The 18,176-nt window shown below is 40.6% G+C and overlaps 1 protein-coding gene across 1 annotated transcript in view; it reads right to left on the bottom strand.

Annotated features, from left to right (window-relative positions):
- Positions 1–18,176, bottom strand: part of LOC309669158 (sodium channel protein type 5 subunit alpha-like) — a gene marked incomplete at both ends in the record, with an annotated part of 37,251 nt that overhangs the window by 9,200 nt on the left and 9,875 nt on the right. Inside the window, 12 exons of the mRNA XM_082479762.1 lie at positions 242–396; positions 3,182–3,305; positions 4,400–4,546; positions 5,496–5,933; positions 7,600–7,953; positions 8,749–8,949; positions 9,290–9,528; positions 11,278–11,407; positions 13,910–14,311; positions 14,861–15,043; positions 15,998–16,195; positions 17,653–17,794. Coding sequence (XP_082335888.1) covers positions 242–396; positions 3,182–3,305; positions 4,400–4,546; positions 5,496–5,933; positions 7,600–7,953; positions 8,749–8,949; positions 9,290–9,528; positions 11,278–11,407; positions 13,910–14,311; positions 14,861–15,043; positions 15,998–16,195; positions 17,653–17,794 — 2,713 coding nt within the window. The remainder of the gene's footprint in view (positions 1–241; positions 397–3,181; positions 3,306–4,399; positions 4,547–5,495; positions 5,934–7,599; positions 7,954–8,748; positions 8,950–9,289; positions 9,529–11,277; positions 11,408–13,909; positions 14,312–14,860; positions 15,044–15,997; positions 16,196–17,652; positions 17,795–18,176) is intronic.

Below are 18,176 nucleotides of genomic sequence, written 5' to 3'. Positions count from 1 at the left end.
CAACTTCCGAGAGTTATATATTTTTAGCATTGTTCACTCTCTCTCATAATTTGTAATAATGTGAATAATAAAGTTGCAGTAATGGCAATAGTGAATAAACGACTGCTATGTGAAGCCTCTTCTTTTTTCTCTTGCTGAGTTTAAAGATATTCACTGTGTTTTCCGCTAATAACAGCATTTCTGGGTGAAAATTAGAGCTAAAAATACTTTAAATAAATACATGAATCTGTGGTTCACTAACCAGGGCTCCACTGCTCAGAAGAATCATGAATATGATAAAGGATTCAAACCAGGAGTGTTCAACAATCTGGTAGCAGGTTTTCCTCAGATTCCACCATTTTTCTCCTCCAAACTTTATGGCATTACCCGCATAACAATGAAAGTATCGAACACAACCTGAAAGTGAGAGACAGCAATGAATGCTTGGAAGGAACGCACATGCATGCGGAGGGTTGCTCAAGAAGCTTCTGGTGGCAGAGGAAACTCCACGGTCACATTAATTACATCATTGTTGGTTTTTTGTCGTGTTTTGCCATGGGGGGGCGGGGGGGTGGTGAAGAGGAAATATCTCATTTTGTTTGTCTTTTAACTGCTATTTATACACACATAAAATAGGTCGAGTGCCTTTGGACAATCTTCCATTGTTCCAAGATATTTCTGAGATGCTGGCAACGCTCTCAGTGACCTGCTCTTCGGGCTTAAAAGACTTCAGGGCTGTGAGAAGAGTCTTGATGTTACAAAAGCCTTTCTCAGTTTCTGCACACCGTTTGGAGAGCCGAGACGACAAGATGACCCCAAAACCAAAAAGGCTCAGAGACAGAGAAGGTAAACAGTGGTCTTCAACATTGCAGCATCATCCCCTGCCTTGTGCCTTGCAAGGTCTATTCATTTACTTATTTGGTTCTGAATGTATGCAGTGATTTTATATCATATAACTTGCAGGAGTATGTCACGTTCTCAGCCCTGTAGAAGGAAAACATCTCCTTTCAAGCTCACCAGATTGCTTCTTATAGCAGACAATGACACCAGGGCCACGTAACGTTTGCTGATCACAAAATCCTGGAATAAATTACTTTCTAATTTTGCCAAGAATTAAGTCACGTAGGCTAACTCTTTCCTTGCTGTGCACTCTAGGCTAATTCACGTTTTCAATAGCGTGAAAAATGTCAGTCAGAAGGCTTCTGTCATTTCCAAGCATGAAAACAAAAAATTATCTATGTGTCATATATATATATGTGTCATATTATCTATGTGTCATATATATATATGTGTCATATATATATCTTATACATATATAGTATTGTATAACATACATATAATAGTATATAATATATACAAACATAGTATATAATTTATGCAAACATTTCTGATCATCTTTCTTTCAATAATCCCAGTTTCCTCAGTAATGCGGATCTGGGATTTGAGGTGAGGCAAGGAATGGCACTTGCACAAGACGGGGACCTTTTTTTTGTTGTTCAGAAATCTCTGTTAGGTACAGGTTTACTGCACCTTCAGTGGAATTCTCTGACGGTTTGGCCACAGCATGCACACTCCTGCCTGGGAATACAGAGCACAAAACAAGACATTTCACATTTCTTCTCTGGAGCAGGGAAAGAAAATTATTCATTTCTTTTGTTCTAATGTCTGTACTGTCTAAAAACGCCATTGATAAAGTAGCTTTGAAAAAAACCCTGTAGCTCAGAAATCTGACGTATGTATTATTAATGCAACGCTTGTGTGGTTTTTTTTCTGGAGAAAGCAAACTGAAATGTAGGTACAGGAGGTCTCTCTCAAGATTTATGATGTAAAAAAATAGTAAATATATATATTTATAATTACTACACAGAGAATACATTGCATTCAGGTACCACAGCTCTCTAGCTTTGAATAATTTCTATGTGCTTCCCTGTTATTGATTCACTCCTAAAATTGTGCATTAGAAGTTTCATTGACCCAAAAAGGGCACAGGAAAAAAAGAAAAAAAAGAAAAAAAAAAAAACAAACAAAACAATCCAGGGCAGAACAAGGCAATGAGGGGATAGGAGGCCCCATCCCAGATTTGATTTATCCATATTCTCATCAGACAAAATATCCAGGAAGCGGTGCTGGATTGGGAAGGTGGTGATCAGAAGAAAGAGAGCCTTTGGGAGTGGAGGAGGAGAGCAAGCTGAGAGCTGTGGGACCTGCTGCTGGGCTCCACGTACGCAAGGCTGGATAAGCCCCTCCTGGTCATTTTGCAGTCCAGGGAAGCTTGAATGGGCAGAAAACAACAGAATCGAAGAAAACTCGGGGAAGGGGTGAAAATGGCGGTGGTCACCCAGGCTGACTGGGAAAGCAACGAGCAAATTGGGGCACCAGGAAGAATTTTGCCACAGTTATAATTTATTTAATACAACATACTTGGAAGAGATGAGGCTATAGACTGACTTGGTGTAGTTTATTGTCTCACAACTAATATTGAAAGTGCAGCGGTTACCCCTGACTGTCAGTAGTGAGTTTTTTCTCAAATAACCATCAAGAGCTATTTCTTTGCATCTTATGAAAACCACATGTTGTAACATGTTTGGGATAGGAAGAATCCAGGAAAGGACTCAACGCATCCTGTAACATCTTGTAAAGTTAGATGTCATACGGTGATTTGAGAAGGGATTCCCAGATTGTCACCTGGTAGAAAATCAGCTTCGTCATAGCAGCTTTTCTCTGCTTATTTCATTCTTTTGTATGTTACAGAGATTGCCCATGGAATGCTATTCAAGGAATAAACACTTATGCTGTTGCAAAGTATTAGCAAGTCTGATGTGCCATCGTGCCAGCTCCAGCGGCCGTTGTCAGGTGACCTCTGGCCACATACACTTCTCTTACATCATTAAACTCCAAAAGTAACTTTGATGCTGTCCAATAGGGGGAAATTCATCTCACTTCGCTATAATAATCTCATTTTTGGGGATTGGGCCTATGCCATTGCCCACGTCCCAGTTAGAAGCAATTGACTTTTAAGGAAAGAGGGTTTTATTTTTCAGGTGCCACAATCTCACTGTTGACTAGAGAGGGAAGATGATTTAGACTATTTATCCGACTTCCAGATAACTAAAATTAACTGAAAATAATCTTACCCTATTGGTTCAGCATCACTAGAGAAACAAGTTCTCACTTCCCAGTAGTGAAACCATGGGAGCCTTACCTTCTGGAAAACATTTTTCTGGAGTCTTGAAGTCTTCAGCAAGCTCTGGAATCTGCCTCAAAAGATCTTCAGGATTAGTCAGATCCACTGTGCTGCCTTCAGAAGAAGAGCTGATGCTGTCAAACTACCGAACAAAATAAGACCAGGTATTGATTATTTCTACATTCAGCTCCAAATGAATAAATTAATCCACGAAAAAAAATTACATTCAAAATTAAAACCTCACTATGTTCTACTGTTTCAAGCAGTGTTGGTAATGGAGCGAACTTCGTGATTTTAAAAGTATATGAGCTTAGAAATACCGATAGGTGCATTCAAATAGAGGCTAAAGCTATATAAATGCAATATTTATCTACATGAACCAGATGTAACTGCCTAATAAGCTGGCAAATTGATGAGCTTTTTAATTTGCTTATCAGTACATGTAGTCCTCAAAGTGAGATAAACTGCTTGGGTAAAAACCATGAAATCATAGGCAAATGCATACAAACAGGAGAACCAGAAAAACACACCTGATATTGTATCAGGAACTGAAACACACATTACATTATTTATGAAGTAGAAATTAGAATCATATCATATATTCTCCAGTTACAAAGGTCTTCTCTATCCCATCCCACCTTATGTAATGTATGATGAGTCTGCAGTTTATTACAAATTATTTACTCTGTGGTTTTGTTCTTTTATGTTTCCATAGTGCTTTGCCACTTTTTTAATGTATTCTTTATTCAAAATTATTCTAAAAATATTTTTAATTACTAACTACTATCTTTAATGTCACAGTGAGATGTTCATTTAAAGTATTCCATTTCTTGCAACTGGGATACTTGAGACACAGGCAGACTTGCTGGAATTTCCCACTTCTATTTGGAAGTGTATCTCTTTTAATGCTCCCCCTCCCCCCCCAGCTCCTTTTTGTGTACTCACATTTCAATAAATGGAAAATAGCAGACAGCATTTTATAAATTATCTATTGGAAATTATTATTTTTTTTTTTTTTTAGTTTTTCCACTTCTAAACACTTTCTTTCTTTACTTTTTTCTTTAAAATCAATACCATGAAACCCAGCACAGCTTCGATTTCATTCACGGAATTCCGGCTACTGCAAGCTCAGAGCTGCTGCTGCCTCTAAACTCTGCTCCAGCAAATCCTTGAACAGAAACATACCTGAGCGTGATCAGTATCAGAAAGTCAATGCCATAGGAAAAAAATTGTTACCTCTTTTTGCTCTGGTGATGGTGGTTGAGACTTTCTATCCTTTCCTAGGTAAAGAACACTGAATTCTTCAGAGGAGAATCCAGATCCTTTACTCCAGCTTCCTGAATTTTTCCCTCGTTCTCCCCTTTGCCTCAGCTGATTTTCATCCTGAAAATAATCCGTGGATTAGAGTGGGTTTTCTTTTCGCTTTTCGGAGGGTGGACAGGTTGGAAGGGAAAGAAAGATAAGACACACATTTTATTTAAAGTGGGGCTCTGCAGACAAAAATCATAAGATGTGACCATTTTGAGTCTCTGATTTTACCTAAGGACAGAGAAAGGGAAAATTGTACCAATGAACATTCAACAAACTAAGAAATTAGTATCTTAGTGAACTAGTCAAAAGTTAAGTGAGAAATTTTGCATAGGGATTAAGATGGAAACTTAAGGTGGGAAGCCTTGCGTCTAGAAAAGGAGTCTTCTGTGGCTAAAACAGGACTGAAAAACTCAAAGAAACAAAGAAATAGGACAATAATTGCTATCATGTAAGAAACGTCTTTAATAGAGCCACCTCATACTTAATCCTTCCACCTTCTAATAATTACTATATTCATCAAGGACGGAAGAAAAAGAATGGACCAAAGCTGTACATTTCTGCTATGAGTCCATGATAATGTTTCTTATGCAGAACATACATTTCAGATCTGTCATGTAAATAATGTCAAAATAAGTGGCATTTTTACAGAAGTTTTTACATAAAGATTCCAGGTTTACAAAGGACTGTCACAAGTATTTATGGACAATTTACGGGCTATGTAATTACCTGTGTGTAACATAACATGTCAGCCAGGAATTCCTGCAGCAAAGCCAACAATTTATAGATTTTATTTATTTTTTTTTTTAAGATCATGAAAGTGTCTTGATTTTTAAAAGGCTCCAAGTGATAATTTACCCTCTCTTTAAATCTTACTGCTTTTGGTTCTAGTTCAAAATTTGGTTACTCTCTGGAAACGGATCAACATAAGCCACCCTGTTCTGCTAGAGATAGTCTTTAACCATACATCCCTCAATATATACATGCACTCTACTGTTCCAACACAAGTAAAGACATTTATTACCTGTTTGCTGTATTCTATCTCTGTAAAGGCACTCAGCTTATCATCGTCTTCAAACCCCTCACTTGTATTCTCTGCCTCAGCAATAGGGACACAAACAAATACATTGGGATTGGTAATAAAATCTTCAAGACCTGAGCATTTGTCCCCGTTTTTCTCAGTCCATTGATTATTGTAATTCTCTTTACAATTTTTTATTTCTTCACGCTTGAACCCAAGTGGGTTCGGTGCAGTCAATTTGATTTTCTTCCTGTGTGCTTTCTTTACATGCCTGAGCTTTCCACAGCAGGTATCCCACGTAACACTCTTCACAAAGTGAAATCCCTTGTGAATCCGAGCTAAGGCAATCCGCAGGTTGTTCATCTCTCCATCGTCCTCTGCTGTCTGGAGACTGTCGGTGCTGAAGGAATTCAGCAGTAGTGCAATGAAAAGGTTGAGGACCTGAAAGTCATCGAAATAATGATAAAATTAAAAATCAGGAGAGTAGCTTTCAGAAATCTAAATTCTAACTTTGATTCTAACACAGATGCTATCAGAGTTCAGTCTTACTGAGCAAACCGAAACAAGGCAGTAATGAAATGACTACGACTGATCATATTGTGGTTGATGGAGTAAAGTTCTCTCTCAAAAAGTCCAATGTTCCCATGTCCCTCTTCCCCCAAAAAGTTATTTAAAACAGATCTGTGCACGCCAAATGCATTATTTGGCCAAAACAACTTTTCAAAGGTTATAGTAGTAAGAAAGATCGTGGTCATGGCTGGTTGGCTTAATAACATCGCTTCCTTCTTCAAACTAGAATTGAATCATTGGTTTCTGTGGAGCTACTTCCAAAATCCTGTGTGAGATCAGATTCAAGCCCAGCAATTCCCTCAAAACTTCAACACTATCACAAAAATCAAACTCACAAGAAGCTTGAAGTGAGGTTTCCTCCCTGCTTTTGAGTACATTTAAATAGAAGAATTTGTAAACCTCTTTTTTTTTTTTTTTAGGGAATGAGAGAATTTAATATTTTTCTGAATGTTTCAGTTTGGAGTAGGATTTATGTATCTGAATTTTTGTCATGTCAGAACTGGGCTGATAGCACCCCTGAGTCACCCAGGCACCACGGTCAGTGAACATTAGCCCTCCAGAGACCAATTCATCCCGTCTGTCTTAGTTATTGACCTTAGGCTGGAATAAATCCCACTCTCAGAGAGCTCTCCGTTTCCTTTGATAATAAGAAAGCCTAAACAAGGAGTGTTGGCTAAGCACTTAATTGTTTAGCAGTTAACATTATGTGATATGAATGTCATTCACAGCATTTCGTCACCCAAAATCAATCACTGCGGTGTAGAACAGGCAGGACCCAGGGATTTGGGATTAGCCACAGAACAGACATTTCCCATAAAAGGCTGCCTACACTTAATTCTTTTCGGCGGTTTCTTAAATTGAGGGAAGATTGGTATATGAATGATACCAAGAATGACATGAGAAATGAAACTACTAAAGAAAAAAAAATATTTTTATGATTTGGGCATTAAAAAAGGGCAGAACAAGACCAGGAAGGCAGTCTGCCCCTTACGCCCCAGCACGGGTTTGTGAGGCTGTGTAGGGTATGCTGTAGCAGGATCTAGCTCTTGGGTGTAAACGTACTTAGAAGTGATGAAAGAAAGTCCTGATTTCAGTGGTAGGAGTGTAGATTCTGCTGTTTGCTGGCGAAGAATTCAATACTTGCATGAGATCTTAAAAAATAAATTGATTTACAGAGGGACGTAAGCACTCGGCTCCATTAATTCAAGCAGGAAAACCATAAACCTTACTGATGATTCACATCCAAATCCCCAGACGTGAAGAAACATAGTTGCCTATATTATATTTACTGCAAAGATAATCCTTTTCATGTTGCCACATGAAAAGGTCAAGTGATGCTGCGTACAAAGCACACAAAATGTGAAAATATGGACAGCGGCTCAAAATTGAAAGGCAAAAGAGGCTTTTATAAATTATAACACACACAGGTAACACCTGTGTTTTTGGAAAGTACTTTTTTTTTTTTTTTTGACAAAACAGCTATTAAGTAGATTCTACCATTTACAGTATAAAGAGAAGAAAATATTGGAAAACTCACCACTAAATTTCCTATCACCATGACCAGCAGAAAGACAAGAAGGCACAGTGGTTGTTCAGCGACCACCATGCAGTCCCACATGGTCTCAATCCATTCTCCACACAGAATTCGGAAAACGACGAGGAATGAGTGGAAAAAGTCCATCATGTGCCAGCGTGGCTTGCCATGTTTGTGTATTTTATGGCTGTGCTCCCCATAGCTTCTCCCAAAAAGTTGCACCCCTACTATAGCGAAAATGAAAACGATGATTGCCAGGACGAGGGTGAGGTTACTCAGTGCTCCCAGGGAGTTACCAATTATTTTAATTAGAGTGTTTAAAGTTGGCCAGGACTTTGCCAGCTTGAAGACCCTCAGCTGTGTAGAAACATAAAACATAGTGTTAGACATTGGTAGAGATAACCCATCTTTGCACCATTCAAATCCTGCAAAAACCACTTTACAGATACTCTGATCTATTCCAGCAATGTAATATTTGTGGCACTGTGACACTAATACTTAAAAAAAAAAAAAAATTATAGATTTTATGTTTGTTTGTTTGTTTGTTTTCAACTGGGCAACACTACAAACATAACTGAACCCCTCTGTAAAGGACCAGCCTAAATTTAGTCCTTGGTACGTGTTTGGTCCACACAGAGAGGTATCCATACAAGGCACTCGATGTAGATGATGATGCCTAATTTACATGTAATGCAAAGGACCAAAACGTTGGGAAACCAGTTGCTATATTCCTATAAAAGGAGTCTATCTTTTGCTAAAGCAACCTAAATCGGTCCACAGTGTATGATATGAATACCTTAACATCATTTCACGTCTGTTTTTTAAGCATTGTTTTTTCTGTATTTGTACTCTGACACTTTTTTCCTAAGTTTCCTGTGATAGTTTTTGTATTTTTGACACCAGTTTTACAACATGTCTACTCTGGAATATTTCCCCACCCCTGAATATTTCTTCGTATATTCAAAAGAAATATACATGCCATTAACTCTCACATCACAAGGAGTTTAAGACTGTGTTTCTTATTCCTAATGCTGAAAGGAGAAAAAAAAATTAAAAAAATAAAATAAAATCATTTCCTGCGCCCTAACTGCAGGCAACAGAAGTATCCTCTATTACAGCCACAACATAATGTTTTATACCACTGAGCATTACCAGTCTGAAGGATCGTAAAACTGACAAGGTTCCTCCTTTTCTCCTTTCTTTCTTGCTTTTGTGCTTGGGCAAACTCAGTTCAATTAAACTCAATGTGACAATTATACTGTCAAAAATATTCCAGTGCTGCTGAAAATAATAATAGGGATCTAGAGCAATGATTTTTAAGATCATTTCTGCAGTGAAGATTCCCGTAAAAACCTGTGACAAAGAAACAGTAACATCAGCCCAGAAGTTGCCATGAATTTATCTTATCTTCAAATCATGTTCCCACAAATACAGCAACATTCATGGACAGGTCAACAAAACGCATTTTTATGAACTTCTAAAGCACTTTCAGTTCAAACAGGAGGATTGTTTTCTGCTTTCTCAGGCGTGTGTTAGGAGTGCATCAGTAAAATTGCCTATATTACAAATTTAGAGTTTATAAATGCAGAGTTTGCTAAACTTTAATTTTTAAATTTATTCTTTGTGTCTCCAGTGAAAATATCCATCAATCAGTCTTTGGTATAAAATATCACAGAGTTGAGAATTTGCTTACCAAGTTGCCTACATTAAGCATCGATTTAAAATTATCTGACATATTATTGTGCTCCAGTGCCATGAACAAAGTGTTCATCACAATGCAAACAGTGATGGTGAGATCAATAAAAGGATCCTTTATGAAAGCAGCCACTTTTTTCTTGATTCTCAGCCAAAGAGGACAACAGTCCCAAATTAGATACTTTAAAGCAAAATCATTGAGGCACGGCGGGCATCTCCGCTGGGATTCTTCAAGTTCTAAATACAAAAGAAAACCCCACTATAATTAAATACTTATCATTGAGAAAGATGGTGAAATAATAACTTGAAGTACTCAAAAAAGCAGAGAAGAAAAAGGAAACCTCATGTCACACAGAGCCCCAAAGCTTCCCTGTGCTTTCTACCACTCGTGCGGTCTCTATATCACCTAAAATACGTGAAGATAAAATTCAGCATAAATTGAATTAAAAATTCATTCATGTGAACTTAATTCAAAAGCCTTTGCGTCAGGTTTTATTTGTCTTAGAGTCAGACTTGTACTACAATCATCTGACTAAATGTGGATGTTTATGATGCAGAGATCACGTCACAGCCTCTCGCACTAAGGTCTTCATAGTCACTACAGCAGCCAAGACACTTGTCACCTTATCCTTATGTCTGGGACACTGCCTGTCTCACACCCAAAGTCTTTGTTTCCTTTGACTCTCAAGGGAGCTGAGGGCAGCCCCGGGCATTCTGCTTGTAGCCGAGGCAAATCCAAACCACAGCACCTGAAATTCGGCCTTGGGCTACTTCTACTGGAAAGGCCATGGCCACCATTTCCCAGCTGACGCAAGTTGCCACACCTCTCCATTTTCATAGAATCATAGAATGGTTTAGGTTAGAAGGGACCTTAAAGATCATTAAGTTCCAACCCCCCTGTCATGGGCAGGGCCACCTCCCACCAGCCCAGGTTGCTCAAAGACCCGTTCAGCCTGGCCTTGAACGCCTCCAGGGATGGGCATCCACAGCTTCTCTGGGCAACCTGTTCCAGTGCCTCAACACCCTCCTAGTGAAAAATGTTTTCCTAATATCTATTCTAAATCTCCCCTTTTCCAGTTTGAAGCCATTATCCCTTGTCCTATCACTACATGCCCTTGTAAGATGCCCCTCTCCAGCTTTCTTGTAGGTGCCCTTCAGACAGTGAAGGGATAGAAGCTGTTCTGCCTTTGTCATTTACCTCCTGTTGGTCAAATGTGAATCTCACAGCATTTCTTTCTTCACTATCAATATTAATGAGTCCTTCAAAATACTTTTGACCCTACTGAAGTCCTATGCAAATTCATTGACAAACTGGAGTTTACTTAAAGCTAAATAAAAGCACAGCAGGAATTAAAAGTAATCTAAAGCAACTTGACATTTTTTCAAAGATCAGATGAGCTGATAGAAAAAAGAAAAAGCTCCTTCCTCATCCTGGTCTCCTGGTCCAGAAAACAACTAAAAAATTTGGGCTGAAGTTTTTCAGAAATTGCAAGAAGACTATCAGCCAGCGTAATAACAGTCAGGGATAAAATGTCCCCAGAAATTCCCATGGAAAGGTAAGCTAAAGGAATAAAATAGTGAGGTTAAGTATTCAAAACCCAGAAATTGTCACAAACGATTTTTCTTGCATGATCTTATTGTTGGATTCTGCCTACATCTCTGCCAGTGACACATCAGCGGTCACAGGGTCAGGAGGAGAAGACAGTATCCTAGTCCTGCACCTCAGATGCTAGAGAAGCTCCTTCCACCCCTTCACTGTCTGTCCTACAAAAAAAAATAAAAATCTTACAATAGGCAAAGGATATGTTCCATAACATAAACACTGTGTGATAATGCTTTTTTTTTTTTTAAGAGCCAAATCAATGATGAAATTCCTTACTACACACCTACAAATCTCTGTTAACCTTTAAGACATGCATTGACATTTTGGTCTTTCATGCTAGCGTTTCCTTAGGATTGAAATAAACATAATGAGGAACCACTTACCCTCCAAGACACTGGTAATTATGCTGACTGCACTTGCTGCCCTTTGTCTCTGAAATGCCTCGTTAAAGTACTCCACTGACAGATGAGGAGGCAAATGCATCATGTTGCTCTCATCATTTGCAGCTGGCTGCTTAAAGAAATAAACATGATTAGTGAGATACCACAGGGATAAAAGGAAGTAGGATGTGAAGATGGGTAGCTATGAAAGTTAATAGGAACAATGACACACAACCAAATAAATATAACTTTTGACAAGATGCAATAGATGTTGAGAGAGAAGGTCCTACTCTCCAGTAATAATGCTGTAGTAAATGGATCCTGCAAGCATGTAACAGCAACAGGGCAAGCACAAACCTTGGGAATGAGTGTATAATGGGAAACAGGCCAAAGAAATATTTCAGAGACTAATGGAAAAGGAGAGAGATGAGGGATAAACTGGTAGAAAGCGTCTCTAACCTGTTTGGGGAACTTACAGCCAAAATTTCTGAACAATGCTAAAGATGCTGTGAATCATAGAATCATAGAATAGTTTAGGTTGGAAGGGACCTTGAAGATCATCCAGTTCCAACCCCCCCTGCCATAGGCAGGGGCACCTCCCACTACACCAGGTTGGGCAAGGCCACGTCCAGCCTGGCCTTGAACACCTCCAGGGATGGGGCCTCAACAACCTCTCTGGGCAACCTGGGCCAGTGCCTTACCACCCTCAAAGTGAAAAACTTCTTCCTAATGTTCAATCTGAACCTGCCCTCTTCCAGTTTAAAGCCATTCCCCCTCGTCCTATCACTACGTGCCCTAGTAAAAAGTCCTTCCCCAGCTCTCCTGTAGGCCCCCTTTAGGTACTGGAAGGCCACAATAAGATCTCCCTGGAGCCTTCTCTTCTCCAGGCTGAACAGCCCCAACTCTTTCAGCCTCTCCTCATAGGAGAGGTGCTCCAGCCCTCGGATCATCCTTGTGCCCTCCTCTGGACACAGTCCAGCAGGTCCATGTCCTTCTTATGTTGGGGACTCCAGAGTTGGATGCAGTACTCCAGGTGGGGTCTCACGAGAGTGGAGTAGAGGGGCAGAATCCCCTCCTTTGACCTGCTGGCCATACTTCTTTTGATGCAGCCCAGGATACGGTTGGCCTTCTGGGCTGCGATCACACATTGCTGGCTCTTGTTGAGCTTTTTGTGAATCAATCCTTCTCCTCAGGGCTGCTCTCCAGCCTTTCCACGCTGAGCCTGTATTTGTGCTTGGGATTTGCCCCAACCCAGATGTAAGACCTTACACTTGGCCTTGTTGAACTGCATGAGGTTGGCTTGGGCCCACCTCTGCAGCCTGTCCAGGTCCCTCTGGATGGCATCCCTCCCCTCCAGCGTGTCTACCTCGCCAAACAGCTTGGTATCATCGGCAAACTTGCTGAGGGTGCACTCCACCCCACTGTCCATGTCACCAACAAAGATGTTGAACAGTACAGGTCCCAGTACCGACCCCTGAGGAACGCCACTCCTCACTGCTCTCCACTTGGACATCGAGCCGTTGACCACAACTCTTTGCGTGCCACTGTCCAGCCAGTTCTTTATCCACCAAGTGGTCCAATTTGTTGAATCCATGTGTCTCCAATTTAGAGACCAGGATATCATGTGGGACAGTGTCAAACACTTTGCACAAGTCCAGGTAGATGACATCATTTGGTCTTCCCTTGTCCACTGCCACTGTAACCCCTTCATGGAAGGCCACCAAATTTTTCAGGCATGACTTGCCCTTGGGGAAGCCATGCTGGCTGTCACCTATCGCCTCCTTGTTTTTTATGTGCCTCAGCAGAGTTTCCAGGAGGATCTGCACCATGATCTTGCCAGGCACAGAGGTGAGACTGACTGTCCTGTAGTTCTCTGGGTCTTCCTTATTTCCTTTTTTGAAAATAGGGGCTATGTTTCCCCTTTTCCAGTTGGCAGGAACCTCGCCAGACCGCCACGACTTCTCAAATATGATGGCTAGCGGCTTAATATGATGGCTAGTGGCTTAAAGGAGAAAAAAAAAATATGAGTACTGCTCAAAATGACCTCCCTGGACAGGGCACGGGATAAAAAGACTCTGGTGACTTATTCCCAGTGACAGGACGAGGGGCAATGGGCACAAGTTAGAACATAGGAAGTTCCGTTCAAATACACGGAAGGACTTCTTTACGATGAGGGTGACAGAGCACTGGCACAGGCTGCCCAGGGAGGTTGTGGGGTCCCTTTCTCTGGAGATTTTCAAGATCCGCCTGGATGCAGTCCTGAGTAATGTGCTCTGGGCAATCCTGCTTTAGCAGGGGAGTTGGACTAGATGATCTCTAGAGGTCCCTTCCAACTCTGAAAACTCCGTGATTCCATGGTATTTCCAGCACTAGGAACCTTCAAAAGTATTTTGGTACAAGTTGTGCATAGCAGAAAAACACGTTGTGTAACAGGAATGCTGAAGCAATGGCCTCTAGTTTTGGGGAATTCATCAGTGTATTAGAAAACATGTTCTACTGACAACTCACCCCCCACATGAGTATGCTTCCCTTCACATCATTTTTTGCCATTTCACTGAAACTCTTAAGAAAAATCTGACTCTAATGGAGAAACCGTAATATGAAGTATATACTTAAAATAGAAACTTTTACTTACCAGCTCACCCTTTCCTGGGTCTTCCATCACTGCTGGAAGCATTACTCCTTCTGAAGACACTGGGTCTAGACTGTGCACCCTGCTGCCTCCTCCTTCCATCGCCAGAATCACCCCATTGCAGTTATCCTTGTTGGTCCACTTGCTGCTCTGCACGCAGTTCGGGGTAGCGGGGTGAGAGCTGTGGCTCATTTGACTTTGCACACTGGAGCGTCTTCCCATCTGCGTCACCGACAGCGACCGACGTGGGATTTCATGTTCCCCAGCACTGCGCGTTTCCTCGTCACTGAAATCCGTTCTGGAATCAACTTCTAAAGCAGGTATTTGGAAATTGAACACGCTCCCATGGCTAAGTCTGCGTTTCACCTGATTTGGGTTGGGACCGTACGCCAGGCCAAGGAAAGACTAAAAGCCCAGAAAAAGGAATAAAGAGAGAGTGGCATAATACCATAGAGAAAATTTTGGGAAGCAGTAAATGTTTAGAGTTTCATAACATTTTCTATCAACCATTGCATGTCCAAAACTCTTATTTGATTTAGATTTTTCAGGAAGGATTATGCTTAGATTTTGAAAGGCAAATAATAAAATCCTATCAAATGTAGCAGCTATTTTTGTGATAAGCTTTATATTTATATTTTAAGTAAGAATTTTTAACAGAGAATAATGGCACAAAGGTTAAATTCTAATAGTCATTCCCTTTTTTCCCTATTTCTCAATGTTACATAAAACGTATTTTAACTGTTATTATAACTTTCCTTCCATCCTTCATTTATAATATTTCCTTTTCAAACTAATTTTTACATATAATTCTTCCTTATCCTAAAAGGTTGTTTATTTTAAAGACTTAAGAGTGATCAGTGTTTGTAACAGGATTTGGTTTGTACTTCCAAGCAATTTATTTTAGTATTAAAATTAGAAAAGCTGTAGGCATCTCAGATTCAGACAATAGATTACCAACTTTCGTTGACTGTCTGTGGACTGTGACTTGGGGAATTGTTCTTCTCCTTCATTGTCTTCTATCCCCAAGGACTTATTTCTCTTTTTCCTATTGCTTCTTTCTTTGATTTCTTTGGTAGACAATGACGAGGCTTCAAAGGAGCTAATTGACAGGATATCAATTCCTTTAATAGCCAACGACTGAAATTGAAACAAAAACATGGATGATATTTTTGCTGGGTACTTTGAATACAAGCGGAAAGAAAACACTTCTGTGCTCTGTATTATTTCTTCTCAACAATTTGTGTTTCACAAAACTCGTTAAAAATCTTTCAGTATGTGATAACACTAAAAGAAAGAGGAGAGAATTTCCCCAACATATGGAGCACTGAACAATTTGCTATTTGCAGTACGTTACATGATCGCATGTATTGAGCCTGCCAGGGGCAAAATAATTACGTTATAGCTCCTATTCCTCCGTATGGCAGATTTGCTTACAATAAAAATACTCAGTTTGAAAATAATGCTGTAGAAGATATCGTTTTGCCCAAATAAATGCTCAAATAGTATTAAAATTCTGTCTTTTCCTTGGGGATCCTTGGGACTGTATTCACACTGTGGCTGTCTTTCCTTTCCATACTGAATTTAGGACAATATTTTGAAAACACAGGAGTATTTTGTTCCAGAAGCTTCTAAACCATTTAAGTTACCAGGAGAATTTTCATTCAACTACAAAAGGTTTTAGCTCAGATATTAACGCTGTTGCTCAATGGAATTACTGTATATTTCTCTGTTCAGCAGTCCACAATGATAAAATAGAAGAAAAATTAAAAAACAACTACATTTTCTTTTGGAAACTGCTAGCTGATGTAATTTCGTGTTTTCCAGATTTTAAAATACTATTTTTCTTACACAAACAGCGGCCTTTAATGCTTATTATCCACAGCAAAATTAATTGTTTCACAGGAAAAATACACAGCTGAACAAGGAACGGCTCCTGTAGCTCTAGGCATCACTACTTTCAATAAGTTATCACTCGCTCCTGTTCCCATGAGTGACTACTCTGGACAGCCGTATACAAGGAGTGGTGTGTTTTCTTGTGTGACTGACAACGGAGCACTGAGACTAATGTTTGCAAAGGAATAATTTGCGTACCTCCTGCTCCTTCTGTAATAATTCCATGGCTTCCCGAAATTTCCTTTCCTTTGCCTCCGTTTCAGCAATGGTGGCCTTGTTCTGGTCTTCATATGCCATTGTTACTACAGCCAGAATCAAGTTGACTAGATAAAATGAGCCCAGAAAGATGACCAGCATGAAGAAGAGTATATACACCTTCCCAGAAGCTCTGAGGGTCTGTAAGCAACACACCCCAGAGATAAAAATTACCATATAAAATACCAAATAGGTTTTCAATTTGTCTCTGAAAATCTTTAGAAGCACTCAGTTTCCCAGATGCAATGTTTTAGGAAGCTTGAATGGAAATATACCTTCCTTGGCCCTTCTTATAGGACCATAGAATTGTAGAATTGTTTTGATTAGGAGAGACCTTTAAGATCGTAAGTCCAACCGTTAACCAAACACTGCCAAGTTACCACTAAACCATGTCCCTCAGCACTATGTGTCTTTTAAATACCTCCAGGGATGGCGATTCCACCACTTCCCTGGGCAGCCTGTTCTTGACAACCCTTTCAGTGAAGAAGTTTTTCCTAATATCCAATCTAAACCTCTCCTGGTGCAACTTGAGGCCGTTTCGTCTTGTCCTATTGCTTGTTACTTGGGAGAAGAGACTGACCCCCACCTCGCTACAACATCACAGAATCACAGAATCACAGAATTATCAGAGTTGGAAGGGACCTCTAGAGATCATCTAGTCCAACTCCCCTGCCAAAGCAGGATTGCCTAGAGCACATCACTCAGGACTGCATCCAGGCGGGTCTTGAAAATCTCCAGAGAAGGGGACTCCACCACCTCCCTGGGCAGCCTGTGCCAGTGCTCTGTCACCCTCACTGTAAAGAAGTCCTTCCGTGTATTTGAACGGAACTTCCTATGTTCTAACTTGTGCCCATTACCCCTCGTCCTGTCACTGGGAACCACTGAAAAGAGCCTGGCTCCATCCTCCTTCAACCCACCCTTTAGATACTTGTATGCCATAATAAGGTCTCCCCTCAGCCTTCTCTTCTCCAGGCTAAAGAGTCCCAGCTCTCTCAGCCTTTCCTCATAAGGGAGATGCTCCAAGCCCTTAATCATCTTAGTTGCCCATCCTTTCAGGTAGATGTAGAGAGCAATAAGGTCTCCCCTCAGCCTCCTTTTCTCCAGACTAAACCAGCCCAGTTCCCTCAGCTGCTCCTCATAAGACTTGTGCTCCAGACCCCTCACCAGCTTCACTGCCCTTCTCTGGACTCACACCTCAATGTCTTTCGTGTAGTGAGAGGTTCCCCCTCTTTCTCCCTCTTCATATACCATCGCCTATGAATCACTGGTCATATACCCCACGAGGACAACTTAGGTGGCATTGTTGTATTTTTGAAGGACAAAACAGGACCCTTTTAGTACTTTTTTTTTTTTTTTTTTTTTTAAGTCTCTAAACCAGCAGGGTAGTAGGGACTGGGAAGGAATAGGGATTGCTGTGAAGCACTTCAGCATCCTTTTTCTCAAAGTCACAGCTTGCAGGAAGGGGGAAGGGAGGATGTGGGCTCGATGACTTGTAGCCATTGCTTTTATTTGAGGTTTCTTGTCCTCTCTACACTTTTTCTGCTTTGGCTATTGCTCTCCCTGGAAGACCGGCTCTGAGTTACGCACAAAGTTGGTACCTGCTGGTACAGACGCTCCCAGTAGTCCTGAGTCATCAGGCGGAATAAGGAAAGAAAAGCCCAGCCAAACGTATCAAAACTAGTGAAACCGTAATCAGGATTTGGCCCAGCCCGCAAGCATACATAGTCTGGAGGACAGATCCTAGAAGTAATAATAAAAATTGGAGCTCTTTTAACTGTTCAGATTTCAAGGAAAACTTCAGCTTATATGAGGGTTCTGATTATTATTCTGCTCTGCATTGTATTAAGTTGCAAACCAAATTTCTAGTCCAGGTGGTATTGGATGGAAAGTGAGATGGAAAAAGCAACCCACAACCCAGCGACAAAGGAAGAAGACAGGCTGAAGCAGACTACCAACCCAGGACAATTCCATCATCACCAGTCACCATCCCCTGCCCCTCACTGCCAAGCAGCCACGTCTCCCTCCTTGCCCAAACCTGCCCTCCAAAACCCATGTTTTGTTTTCCCAGTTTGACACTCATGAGCCTTCACAGAGAGTAGATTGTCTATCCTGTGCCATATCT

This window comes from Vanellus vanellus (genome assembly GCF_965231255.1).
Source record: "Vanellus vanellus genome assembly, chromosome: 2".
Taxonomy (NCBI): Eukaryota; Metazoa; Chordata; class Aves; order Charadriiformes; family Charadriidae; genus Vanellus; species Vanellus vanellus.
The sequence above is the reverse complement of the archived record's forward strand: the minus strand, read 5'-3'. Positions and strand labels throughout refer to the sequence as shown.